Source organism: Natrix helvetica (assembly GCF_964273705.1).
Source record: "Natrix helvetica genome assembly, chromosome: 1".
In the NCBI taxonomy this organism is placed as follows: domain Eukaryota; kingdom Metazoa; phylum Chordata; class Lepidosauria; order Squamata; family Natricidae; genus Natrix; species Natrix helvetica.
Window position 1 is genome coordinate 341,671,607 of NC_138548.1, and position 13,018 is coordinate 341,684,624.

Below are 13,018 nucleotides of genomic sequence, written 5' to 3' on the forward strand. Positions count from 1 at the left end.
CAAACCTACTGCCAAATTCTTGCAGCTCTATGGATTTTATTCTTTTTTATCCTTCAGTTTGGGCACTATTTTTTTTAAATAATTGCATCAGTACTTTGTCCAGTCTGAACTGGTGAAATCTTGTTGAAGTTTTTCAAGACTCTAATTCAGAGGTGGGTTCCTACTGGTAGGAACCGATTCGGCTGAATAGGTAGTAACTCAGCCAGATACATGACCTTACCGGCTCTCTCCTGGGCGCCACCATCTTTGTTTTCTGTTCTGCACATGCTCAGAACAATCGTCATTGAAAAAATGTAATTTGGTTTCCTTTTTAAATGGTGAACGCAAGCGCAGACCTTTTTAAGTGCAAATGTGCACGCACAAAGCTTTTTGGGCACTGAACCGGTAGTAGTGCCAGCAGGAACCTACTTCTGCTCTAATTATCTTTAATTAAAATATGCCTGCTCGCTGTATCTCTTTTTATTGCTTCCTGCTAATCATGGTAGGGACGTGGTGGCTCAGTGGCTGCTGAGTTTGTCAATCAGAAAGGTCGGCAGTTCGAATCCCTAGCGCCGCGTAACAGAGTGAACTCCCATTACTTGTCCTAGCTTCTGCCAACCTAGTGGTTCGAAAACATGTAAAAATACAAGTAGAATAGGAACCACCTTTGGTGGGAAGGTAACAGCATTCCGTGTGCCTTTGGCATTTAGTCATGCCGGCCACATGACCACGGAGACGTCTTCGGACAGCTCTGGCTCTTCAGAGATGAGCCCCGCCCCCTAGAATCAGGAACGACTAGCACATATGTGCGAGGGGAACCTTTACCTTTAATCATGGTGGGAGGAGTACTGATTTCTTTTCTTCTGAATATCACCTTGAATAACTTCTCCTAAATGTCCTTAGTATCCATTTCTTTCACTATGTAGCAGTGGTAGTAGAAGTTTTCCATAACTGCTTCCCCCCCCCGCCCCCAACTATCTCCTCTTTTTCTCATATAAAAATGACTATTGCAGTGGGTTGCCAAGGACTTGGTGAAGGACTACAAGGGTGTTTTTAGCGGTGAAAATCATTTTTAGGATCTAAATTTGCACATTTCATGAATTTCCTTGAGACCAGTCATGTATAGTTAGTCCTTGACTTACAACCGTTGGTTTAATGACCGTTTGAAGTTGGAAGGGCACTGAAAAAAGTGACTTGTGGCCATTTTTCACACTGACAACGATTGCAGCATCCCTATGATTACATGATCAAAATGTGGATGCTTGACAACTGGTTCATATTTATGACTTTTGCGACCTTCTGACAAGCTAAGTCAATGTGGAAACCAGATTCCACATTTTATTCACTTAACAACTGCAGTGATTCACTGAATGACTATGGGGGAAAAAGGTTATAAAATAGAGCATAACTCACTTAACCACTGTCTCACTGAGCAATAGAAATTTGGGGCTCAAAATATGGTCATAAGTCAAGGACTACCTGTAATTTCCTGCTACCTGGCATAGGAACATATTTATTGTATCATAAAATAGAATAGAATAGAATAGAATAGAGTAGAATTGAATAGAATAACAGAGTTGGAAGGGACCTTGGAGGTCTTCTAGTCCAACCCCCTGCTTAGGCAGGAAACCCTGTACAGACAAATTGGTTGGCCAACATCTTCTTTAAAACTTCCAGTGTTGGAGCATTCACAACTTCTGGAGGCAAGTTGTTCCACTGATTAATTGTTCTGTCAGGTAATTTCTCCTTAGTTCTAGGTTGCTTCTCTCCTTGATTAGTTTCATATTTAGTAGTGATCTTTACACAATTAATACTTATTTACTTTAGATCGTGGGTGCTTTACTTTTGGCTTGCCTGGCTTGTATTTAGTGAAAAAGAATTGTTTGGGGCTGCACATAAGATATATAATATTTTTTTTAGAATCACATAATAATGTTAAAAGTTTACGATCTTGTGGGGCCACATTATTAGCTGTCCAATCTGCCTGCAGCCTATAGTCACAGGTTGGTTATACCTGCTTTAGATAATACTTTTGTTGAAGTGCCTACAACACCCTTTCAAATGCAATCAAAACCAAAGTCAATTTGATATCAACAAACAGATCTGCACAATAATGTATTGCCATTTTTTAAAAAAAAATGCTTGTATCCTTTTCCCCCCTTTAAAGACAGATCTATAGTGATTTTGCGTATCTCTAGTTCCCATTTAGCATTTCTATTGTCATTTATGTGCCATGGCTCATTAATTCTTACCATAAACAAGCAAATTGGGGTAGCAAGGGCAATAATTGTAATTCCCCAGTTGCTTGCGTGGCGAGCTTTGCATCTTGATTAAAGAATCTAAGTGACTTTGCGAGAGAAGGTAAAGGTTTCACATGGGGGAAACAAATGAAAAGATTTGGAGGCTGTGTTCAGGAGACAGCTTGAATCCCAAAGAGATGGCTGGGTTTTCAGTCTGGCATGCTTTGAGCCTTAGCCCTATGCAGTTAGTTTATGCAACAGTATTCACACAGAGAACTTTAAGCTAATGGAGTAATCCATGGTTAAGCTAACAACAGAGAAACAAGTTAGAAACAAAAAAGAACGTAATTGGTAATTTAAAAAGCAAGTTTGACTCTGTTGCCCCCTAGGATTTGGACAGGTTGCGTGGACGGCTGCAGCCCACTACATGTTCAATGGACCCGTGTCCCTCCTGGCTGGTACTGGCAGCCTGGGAGGTGATACGAGGCTGGCTTCTGGGCGTGGTGAACGCCTCATTGGGTGAGGGATACTTACCAACCGCCTTGAAAGAGGCGGTGGTGAGACCCTTGCTCAAGAGGCCTTCGCTCGACCCAATGGAGCTAGCTAATTACCATCCAGTCTCCAACCTCCCCTTTTTGGCGAAGGTTGTTGAGAATGTGGTGGCGCAGCAGTTTCCACGACACCTGGACGAATCCGATTATCTAGACCCACGCCAGTCCGGCTTCCGACCCGGGCACAGCACAGAGACAGCCTTGGTCACGTTGGTCGATGATCTCTGGAGGGCCAGAGATAGGGGTTGCTCCTCTATCCTGGTCCTATTAGACCTCTCGGCGGCTTTTGATACCATCGACCATGGTATTCTATTGCGCCGGTTGGAGGGGATGGGAGTCGGAGGCACCGTTTTGCGGTGGTTCGGCTCCTACCTCTCCGACCGGAAGCAATGTGTGTTGACAGGGGGGCAGAGGTCGACCCTGAGGCCACTCACTTGTGGGGTGCCACAGGGGTCGGTCCTCTCGCCTCTCCTGTTCAACGCATATGTAAAGCCGCTGGGTGAGATCATCCGTGGTTTTGGGGTTGAGTACCACCTGTACGCTGATGATACTCAGCTGTACACTTCAACCCCAAACCACCCCAACGAGGCTGTCGAAGTGATGTCCCGGTGTTTGGAAGCCGTCGGGGTCTGGATGGGGGACAACAGACTCAAACTCAACCCCTCCAAGACTGAGTGGCTGTGGCTACCGGCACCTCGGTTCAGCCAGCTGACACCATCGCTGGCCATAGGGGGCGAACAACTGTCCCCTGTGGAACGGGCGCGCAATTTGGGCGTCCTCCTTGATGCCCGGCTGTCAATGGAGGACCATGTGGCAGCCGTGGCAAGGGGGGCGTTCCACCAGGTCCGCCTGGTGCGCCAATTGCGCCCCCTACTGGACCGGAGTGCCCTGCGCACGGTCACTCATGCGCTGGTGACGTCTCGCCTGGACTACTGCAATGCCCTCTACATGGGGCTTCCCTTGGGATGCATCCGGAGACTGCAGCTAGTTCAGAACGCAGCCGCGCGGGTCATTATGGGGAGTACACGATACTCCCATGTAACACCCCTCCTGCGTGAGCTGCACTGGCTACCTGTGGCCTTTCGGGTGCGTTTCAAGGTATTGATTACCATCTTTAAAGCGCTCCATGGCATAGGACCTAGTTATCTGCAGGATCGCATCCTACCACACACGTCCCTACGACCAATCCGCTCACACAGGGAGGGACTCCTCCTGGTGCCGTCCGCTAGGCAATGCCAGCGGGCGACACCTAGGAGTAGGTCCTTCTCTGTGATGGGCCCAACCCTCTGGAATGACCTCCCCCCCGACATCAGAACCACCACCGACCTCCGCTCCTTCCGTCAAAAATTAAAAACTCACCTGTTTCAATCAGCTGGCCTGGCACTCTCTTAGTTTTGTCTCCCGGGGATATATTTTAACTGGGTTTGGGTATTTTAATTGGGGATGTTTTTTAGGGTTTCCATAGCATATTTATTTCTTGTACAGTCTCTTCTCCTCCATCTAAATGTTTAGTATTTAATTGTTTTTATACTATTTATATTGTTATTCATGTATTCTATCTGCATTTTATCTGACTGTACACCGCCCCGAGTCCCTTTTTGGGAGAGGGGGCGGTTTAGAAATCCAAATAAATAAATAAATAAATAAATAGAAATCAAGGAGTGGATTCAAATGATGTTTATATATGTTAATTACTGTTTCTCAGTGGGGCATCAATTAGTACCAGTCCTTTGTTACAAATCGGTCAAATGTTCTTGATCTTCTATGGGCAGGGGTGTCAAACTTAAGGCCTGTGGGCCGGATCCAGCTTCCATCTGGCCCAGGGCGCCAACCTGGAAATAGCCAAGGACCAGCCTGCGGTGCCTTTGTTAGCTAAAGGGGCTGTGGATGGGCAGCATGCTTTTTCTTAACTTCTGTGCTTTCTCTTTTCCAAGCTCTTCCAAATCTCATTCTTTGGCTACTGCCGAATTTTATTAAATTATCCTCCAAACATGGTCTCAGTTGACAATATGACAAAATCCTGGCCATGGCATTAAACCTTCCACCTACTGAGGAATAAGACTAAGACTAACACTGTCATAGTTTTGTGGGGCAACTTCTCCCCATCTGAAAATAACAAAAATGCATAAAGTAATGTGAGTGCAGAATTTTTTTTTTTGCTGCTGTGCAGTACAGGTAATCCTCGACCTATAACAATTCGCTTAGTGACTCTCCAAAATTACAAGGGCATCGCAAAAAAATACCGTATTTTTCGGAGTATAAGACGCACATTTTTCCCTCAAAAAAGAGGCTTTAAATCTGGGTGTTTATTTAACAACCGGACTACTAACTTATCAACTGCAGTGATTGACTTAACAATTGTGGCAAGAAAGTTGATAAAATGTGGCAAACCTCACTTCACTAACATCTCACTTAACAACAGAAATGTTGGGCTAGATTTCTTTCCTTAGTTCCATCAATTCTTCTCTCTTTTCTTCTTCTATACTTTGAAATCTGGGGTAGAGCTCCAGTCCATCTATCTCCCCTTTCTATATTCCACTCTTTCCATTTCCAATCACGCTCAGTTTACTGTCAGTATCAACAATTTTCTTTTCTCTTTGTTTATTTTTTCCTTCAGTTTTTAGAACTCTGACCTCCACTTTCTTCATTTGATGAACATCCTCAATTTTTCCATCAAATTTTACTGTTCTACGATCTATGTTCTTCAATCTCTTCTCAATTTTCTCTGTTACTTCTAATAATTTTTGAATTTCAAACATAATCTTTTGCAATGTTAAGGTTTCTTTTTCATGTTGCGCCATTCTTCCAACTTGTAAACACTGCCACTCTGACATTCAAAACTTTTTATTAAATTTAAAGCAAGTTCATTTATAATCTTTCAAGACAAGGCTTTGTTTTCACTCCACTCCAGCTGCCAATAAAGCTCCCGAAGAATTTTTTTTAAAAAGGATACACACTGTCTAATGTAGCTTAATTTCGCCGCTTGTTCTCTTCTGTTTTCAAATTTAATTTAGCTTTAATTTTTTTGGGGGTAGTCTTTTTTATAATAATGCGATTTCCTCACCAGATGGACACACTTTCTCTTTCTGTTTTCCTCCCGTTCCGGAGCTGTCCCAACTTCAGCAGCTTCAATGACTGCGCTTCTGTCGCTGGCAAAAAGAGATTCTCCTGGATCAATCAGGGACTTTGTGGTGTCCCTGAGATAAGCAGGATGTACTCTTCCCTGTCACTGTCTCTTCGGGATGGTTTAGGTCCAAAAGGACCGTCTAGCAGCAAAAGTATCAACTGCGATCTTGGAGCTCCAAGATCGCACATCATGTCGTCGCAATGTCAGATCCTCCTCTCTTGTCAGAAGTACTAGTGATAACCAAAGATAAGCTGATCGAAGAAGCAGATGGAGGGTTTCGAGCTTATACAAGATATGCAATAAGCAATAAGTTGTGAAGAGAAGTCCATACAAAACTTACTAAGGAAATAACCAGAATACTAATGCCACAAATGGCAAGAGACATAAGACTGCACTATTACTGGGAAGACCCAGGTTGATGTAATGAAAGCTTATAATAAAAAAATTAAGTTAAATTTAGTTAAATTTAGAGCATTATGTATAAAATGAAGTGACAATGGATATAGTTAAATAATTGATTGATAATGATAATAATGCATATATATGTATTGGTTTGATAAGAGGAAATTTGATATAAATTGCAAATGGTGACTATGAAAGGAGGTTTAGAAACTCTGTTATTAAATATAACCAATTTTAATTTAGAACATGTTATAAAGATATAATGTTACTGGATGATATTGGGAAGAGCTAATGGAATGCCATTATGTGGTTTTGCTTTAAATCTGGAATATTTTCTATAAAAGGACGTAAAAACAATTAAATGAAGGTTGAGGTATGATGATAGTAATATATTTAAATATATTTGATTTAAAATATATGATTTGATATGAAATGTAGGTGATGATTGTGGAAGGGATGCACGGAGGTTTTTGTAACCAATCGACACACTTTCTACAACTTGTAATGGAAGACGGTTTTGTGGTTTTGTGTGTGTGTGTGTGTGTGTTTTGTCTGTTTGTGTTTATTCAAAAATGGATTAAAAATTCTTTATAAAAAAAAGAAAAAGAAATGTTGGGCTCAGTTGTATTTGTAACTAGAGGACTGCCTGTGTTCAATAACACTCTGTCCCGTGAAGAGTAAAATTTGTATTTTACATGGCAAGACATTTCTGAGCTGATCTATAGAGGGTTTTTCTTTTCCAATAATATCAACATTAGCACGTATCGAGGCAAAATGAAATAGATTTCCTTAGAGATCTGCAGCACTTCCTAATTAAAATGTCTTTCCCTTCTTGGCAGAATCAAGCATCCGAACATAGTGGCCCTGGATGACATCTACGAGAGTGGAGGGCACCTCTACCTCATCATGCAGCTGTAAGTTGAAGATTTGGGAAGGAGGAGAGGGAGGGAGCCACCATTCTCGGGCCCTGTTAGAGAAAAAGGAAAAGAGCGCAGTGGCTCGCATGGTTGGGATGCTGGATTGGAGGTTAGCAAGCTCATGCTCGAGACCCGAGTGCTGCTGCCTGGTGGGGTGAGTTCCCGACATTTGCTCCAGCTCCTTGAAAGGAGACCCCCACAGGCATTCCCTGGGCAAATAGGGATGTCATTGGCTAAGCCAAGGTGGCGCAGTGGTTAGAGTGCAGTACTGCAGGCTACTTCTGCTAACTGCCGGCTGCCTGCAATTTGGCAGTTTGAATCTCACCAGGCTCAAGGTTGACTCAGCCTTCCATCCATCCAAGGTGGGTAAAATGAGGAGCCAGATTGTTGGGAGCAATAGGCTATCTCTGTAAACCAGAGTATGAAGCGGTATATAAGTCTAAGGGCTATTGCTATTGCTAATCCTTTCAACCTGAAAGCACCTTAAATGGTGCCTCTGATTTGAACAAGATGGGAACTAAAAAGGGAGAAATACAGACAGTCCTTGACTTACAGCCATTTGTTTGGTGATGGTTAGACGTTACGACAGCATTGGAAAAAATTGTCTTATGAACAGTCCTTGCACTTACAACCATTGCAGCTCATTCCAATGCTCAACGGTGATCAAAATTTGGGCACTTGACAGCTGGCCTATATTTACAATGGTTGCAGCGTCCCATGGTTACGTTAACCGTTTGCAACTTTCCCAGCCAGCTTTCGACAAGCAGAGTCTACGAAGGAAGCTGGATTCATGTAACAACGGTGTGATTCGCTTAACGACTTCAGTGATTCACTTAACCACCAAAGCGAAAAGGTTGTAAAATCAGGCACAACTTGCTTAACAACTACCTCGCTTAGATACAGAAATACGGGTCCCAATTGTGACCATAAGTCATGGACTTACCTATAGCATGGGGTGCCCTCGGCTTCTCAACCCCTCTCAGTCTTGTGGTAGACCTAATCTACTGACAGTGAACCTACGACATGTGTGTCAAAGGTGACATGCCACAATGTTTTGAGTGCCATGGCAATATTCACCAATGCGTGACAAGAGCTATTCTCAAAACTACAATTCCGAAAATGGTTTATGTTTCATTTCATATTTATTATTTGACCTTTGTTACATAATTCATAGCATCACATTTGATTGCACTGTACATTTTTAAGATGAAATAAATATGTAAAGAATTGTATTAGAGTTTCCAGCAATCCAACCAGCACACAAGTAAATACTGTATTTTTCGGAATATAGGATGCACCAGAGTATGAGACGCACCAAGGTTTTGAAGAGGCAAATTAAAAAAAAAGGTTTTGCACTCTGTAAACCTCCCAAAAGCGGCCTGTCTTTTGCAAAAATGGGCCCGTTTTTTTTTTTTCAAAAAAAGGGCATTAATAGCCTTTAGGAGGCTTGTAGAGTGCTCCTGGTGGGGGGGAGGCAAAAACAAGCAAAAAACAGCCCGTTTTTTGCAAAAATTGACACGTTTTTTGTCCAAAAAATGGCATGCAGGGCCTTTAGGAGGCTTATAGAGTGCTCCTGGTGCATATGGCTAGCTGATGAGAGCTAATTAGCTCGAAATAGATCTATACTAGTCTCCCTTTATTTATTTATCAGTACAAATACAACACAAATATAAAAGGCAACATTAAAAATAAAAATATGGTTTTCTGCCTGCATGGTCTTCTGTGATGAAGCCGAAGGACAGAAAGAGGTTTTGGTGTATTCGGGTCTTTTCCCGTGTAAGATTGAGAGTATCTTGGCGACATTTCGACGAGATCCCACTCGTCATCCTCAGGCTGGTGTCTTCGGCCTCATGCCTGTGCCTATATATATATATATATATATGTATTTGTGTTACAACCCCTGGTATGCCCAAATATGGGAGGGAGCTCACTACTCCCCCTTTCTGTCCTTCGGCAGTAGTGAGCTCCCTCCCATATTTGGGCATACCAGGGGTTGTAACACAAATAGATACCTATTTCCCTGGCTCAGCTGATAAGGAGGAGAGCCTGTGGCTTAGTGGCTAATACATCTGCCTAATATGTAATACAGCCCAGGTTCGAATCCCAGTAAGGGTATGGCCAGCTGATGAGAGCTAAATAGCTTGAAATAGATCTATACTAGTCTCCCTTTATTTATTTATCAGCACAAATACAACACACACACACACACACACACACACGTACGTACGTACATACATACATACATACATACATACTGGTCTTGTCAATCTTACACGGGAAAATATTCGAATACAATAAGACCAGCATACCTACACCTGTGAAAATCTACACATGCATACAGATCAGTAAACCTAAGCCACGCCCAGGCTCCAAACAATCCCCATTGGCTGACCTGTTACCATGTCTATTCCAATTCATGAACCCTTATACACTGACAAATTGCTTCTCCTTTGTTGGGTGTGGTAGAGATACACCAGCGGAGTCAAGTTAAGCACTTTCTGAATTTTTGATATGCCAAGCCTAAAAGGCTTACCCAATCACATCATTGACCTAAATCCATGTTGGAGGGTTGCAAGGATCTGTCTGCATAGATCTTACTTGTATTCTCTCTCCTTCTGGCAGGGTTTCTGGAGGGGAACTTTTTGACAGGATAGTGGAGAAGGGATTTTACACAGAGCGGGATGCCAGCAAGCTGATTCGCCAAATCCTTGATGCCGTTAAATACCTGCATGACATGGGCATTGTGCACCGCGACCTCAAGGTGGGTTGATGAACTTGGCCAGGTGAATCTGCATGTTGTAGTCCTCCTTCCATTTAGAGTTGTTCCCACAAGCTATTTACTGAGGGGTAAACTAAGCACAAGTCCTGCAATTGTCAATGGAGATTCTTAAACTTCCAGGTCATGGTGGTCCCAAAGGTGCTTTTTTCAAAAGGCAACTGGACTTTCTTTGTTTTTACTTGAAGACACTTCACTTCTCATCCAAGAAGCTTCTTCAGTTCTGACTGAATGATGGAGAATGGAAGGATTTATATTCCTTGCAATCCTCCGGTCATTAGCGCTAAAGGATCAGATGTCGTAATGCTAACAACCAGAGGACTGCAAGGATTGCCCCCAGGCCTTGAGTTTGACACCCCTGGTATAGAGTCTCCTTGAACAGGGGTTGGACTAGAAGACCTCCAAGGTCCCTTCCAGCTCTATTCTGTATGTACCGTGTGTAAATGTGATATAGATTCTAATAAATAAGGAGGAAGAAACCATAGGATACACAAAGAATGTTTACACTTATAACATCCTGTTACTCTCTTAATCTAGCACAGGTAAAGAGAGAAAGTGGGGGGAAAGGTGCAATTATTAAAAAATGTATTTGTGCACTGATCAGATTAATATATTACAGCTCTCGGGAGTTGCAGGCCAACCTTTTCCTTTATACATGCAGAAATGACAAACGATGATAGTGGTTTCATATGAACAATGCCAAACAGTGGCTAGAAATGCAAATGTTACAAATTGCTGTACATTTGCCCAGAAATTCTAACCCAATGCAGTTAAACTGAAGGTCAGACATTGCCAACTATGCAGAGCAAGCCTTACCTGCCACTCGTTAGAATGTGATGGTGCCCAGTAATTGCTACTTGCGGTGTCTGAAGATTGATTGCCAAGGCAGGATTAGAAAAGACCCAAGATTTGTGAAGAAGGCTCTTACTGGGCAGATGTGTAGATATTTATTTCATTTTAGAAATATAGCTCCATAAGCTCAGTTTCTTCTCATCTTTGTTTCAGAAGGGATATCAGGCAAGCTGGTCCTTTCCAAATGGAGGAAATGCCCTGCATGTCCTTTCCTTGTTGTTAGAGACATTTAACTATCAGAATGACTGAAGCATAAACTTCTGCTGTTCGTTCCACTTGAAAAATACAGGGGTGGGTTTTTCCTTCATACTAACAAGTCGGATGGGATGGGGTGGAGTGGAGTGGGGAGGTATAGAGTAGAGGAGTCTTCACTGGCCAGGTCAAAGAGGCAGGCATTCTTAGCTTACTCCTCTTTGATTTTTTTTCCCAAGAGAGGGGAGAGAGAAAGAGAGAGGGAGATGAGAGAGAGCAAATGAGAGAGGGAGATGAGAGAGATATCAGAGGGGGGTGCAGGGAGGAAGAGAGAGAAGGAGGGAGAGGGAGATCAGAGTGAGAGCAAGGGAGCGAGGGAGAGGGTGTGAGGGAGAGAAAGAGGGAGGGAGAGGGAGATCAGAGAGAGAGCAAGGGAGCGAGGGAGAGGGTGTGAGGGAGAGAAAGAGGGAGGGAAAGAGAAAGAAAGGGAGAGGGAGAGAGAGAGAGAGAAAGAGAGAGGGGCAGAGAGAGAGAAAGGGAGAGAGAGAAAGAGGAGAGAGAGAGAGGGTGTGAGGGAGAGAGGGAGGGAGAGAGAAAGGGAGAGGGGAGAGAGAGAAAGAGGGAGAGAGAGAGGAAAGGAGAGAAGGAGATGAAAGAGAGGGAGAGAGGGGGAGGGATAGAGAGAAAGAGAGAGGAAAGAGGGGCAGAGAGAGAGAAAGAAAGGGGGAGAGAGGAAAGTAGAGAGGGAGATGAGAAAGAGGGAGAGGGTGTGAGGGAGAAAGAGGGTGTGAAGGGGAAGGAGAGAGGGAGAGAGAGGGAGGAGAGAAGGGCAGAGAGAGAGAGAGAAAGGGGGAGGGAAAAAGAGAGAGGGAGATGAGAAAGAGGGAGAGGGTGGGAGGGAGAGGGAGCAAGGGAGAGAAAGACATCGATGCACGCATTCTTATACATTCTCAAAAGCAGTGCAACACTTAATTCATTTCTTATTGGTTATCTTAAGGAACGTAGCCTTATAAGTAGATATTGTCTTACTTCTCCTTTTTGTCTTGGGCCATAGGTACTGAGTACGTGTCTCTGTACGAACTTTAGCTGAACTCTGTGGTTTTGGGCATTTGACATAAGAACTTTTACTGGAACCTTTACTGGACTCTGTGGTTTAGGGCTTTTGACATGTACATGTCTTACGAGCAGGTTTTTATCTCTCCCTTCTGCCACGTCTTACTTTTATATTTTAATTCACATTTTATCCTGCTTTAAAAGGAGATAGGGATGGAGGGGGGAGAGAGAAGAACCTGAAGTGATAGCTCTGTTAGCTATCTGGACCTTGGAATCTGACCCTTGTTAAATGTCTCTCCTGCCAATAGTTGTTCAGGATGATGTACATTGTAAAAACCCACAAACATAAAAACTGATTACAAGACTAAGAAAAACAATATTATTCAGTTGAGAAGGGCATTAAAACTGAAAGGCATCATAAAGCAGGGAGGGGCCTTTCTGAGATGTTTGCCATTCTCCCATCCCTTCTGTGGGCACAGCTGCTGCTTATTTGGCATGGTCTCATCTGTGGCATAGTATACAGTATAGGTACACCTATACCAGGGGTGTCCAAACTTGGGAACTTTAAGACTTGTGGACTTCAACTCCCAGAATTCCCCAGCCAACCATGCTGGCTGGGGAATTCTAGGAGTTGAAGTCCACAAGTCTTAAAGTTCCCAAGTTTGGACACCCCTGACATAAAGGGACGGCCTGGTCTTTTGCCCCTCACAAATGCCACGAATGAACCAGCACACAGCCAATACTTCCCGGGGGCTGCTGATCGGCAAACGGGATCAGCCCAGATGTACTGATACTAAGTGGAAGAAAACAAAATTCCATTCGAATATATAACAGTGAACAAATTGGCCCTCAGTTCTTCCTTCACGCTGGTGAAAGGCAGGGGTGGGCTTCAAAAATGTCAGCAACGGGTTCTCTGCCTGGTTGCTGGG

At 43.4% G+C, this 13,018-nt stretch overlaps 1 protein-coding gene across 1 annotated transcript in view; it reads left to right on the forward strand.

Moving 5' to 3' along the window:
* The window catches only part of CAMK1 (calcium/calmodulin dependent protein kinase I), a 56,283-nt gene that overhangs the window by 30,748 nt on the left and 12,517 nt on the right, over positions 1-13,018 (forward strand). The window contains exons 4-5 of the mRNA XM_081935797.1: positions 7,139-7,213; positions 9,839-9,977. Of these exons, the coding sequence (XP_081791923.1) occupies positions 7,139-7,213; positions 9,839-9,977 (214 nt within the window). The remainder of the gene's footprint in view (positions 1-7,138; positions 7,214-9,838; positions 9,978-13,018) is intronic.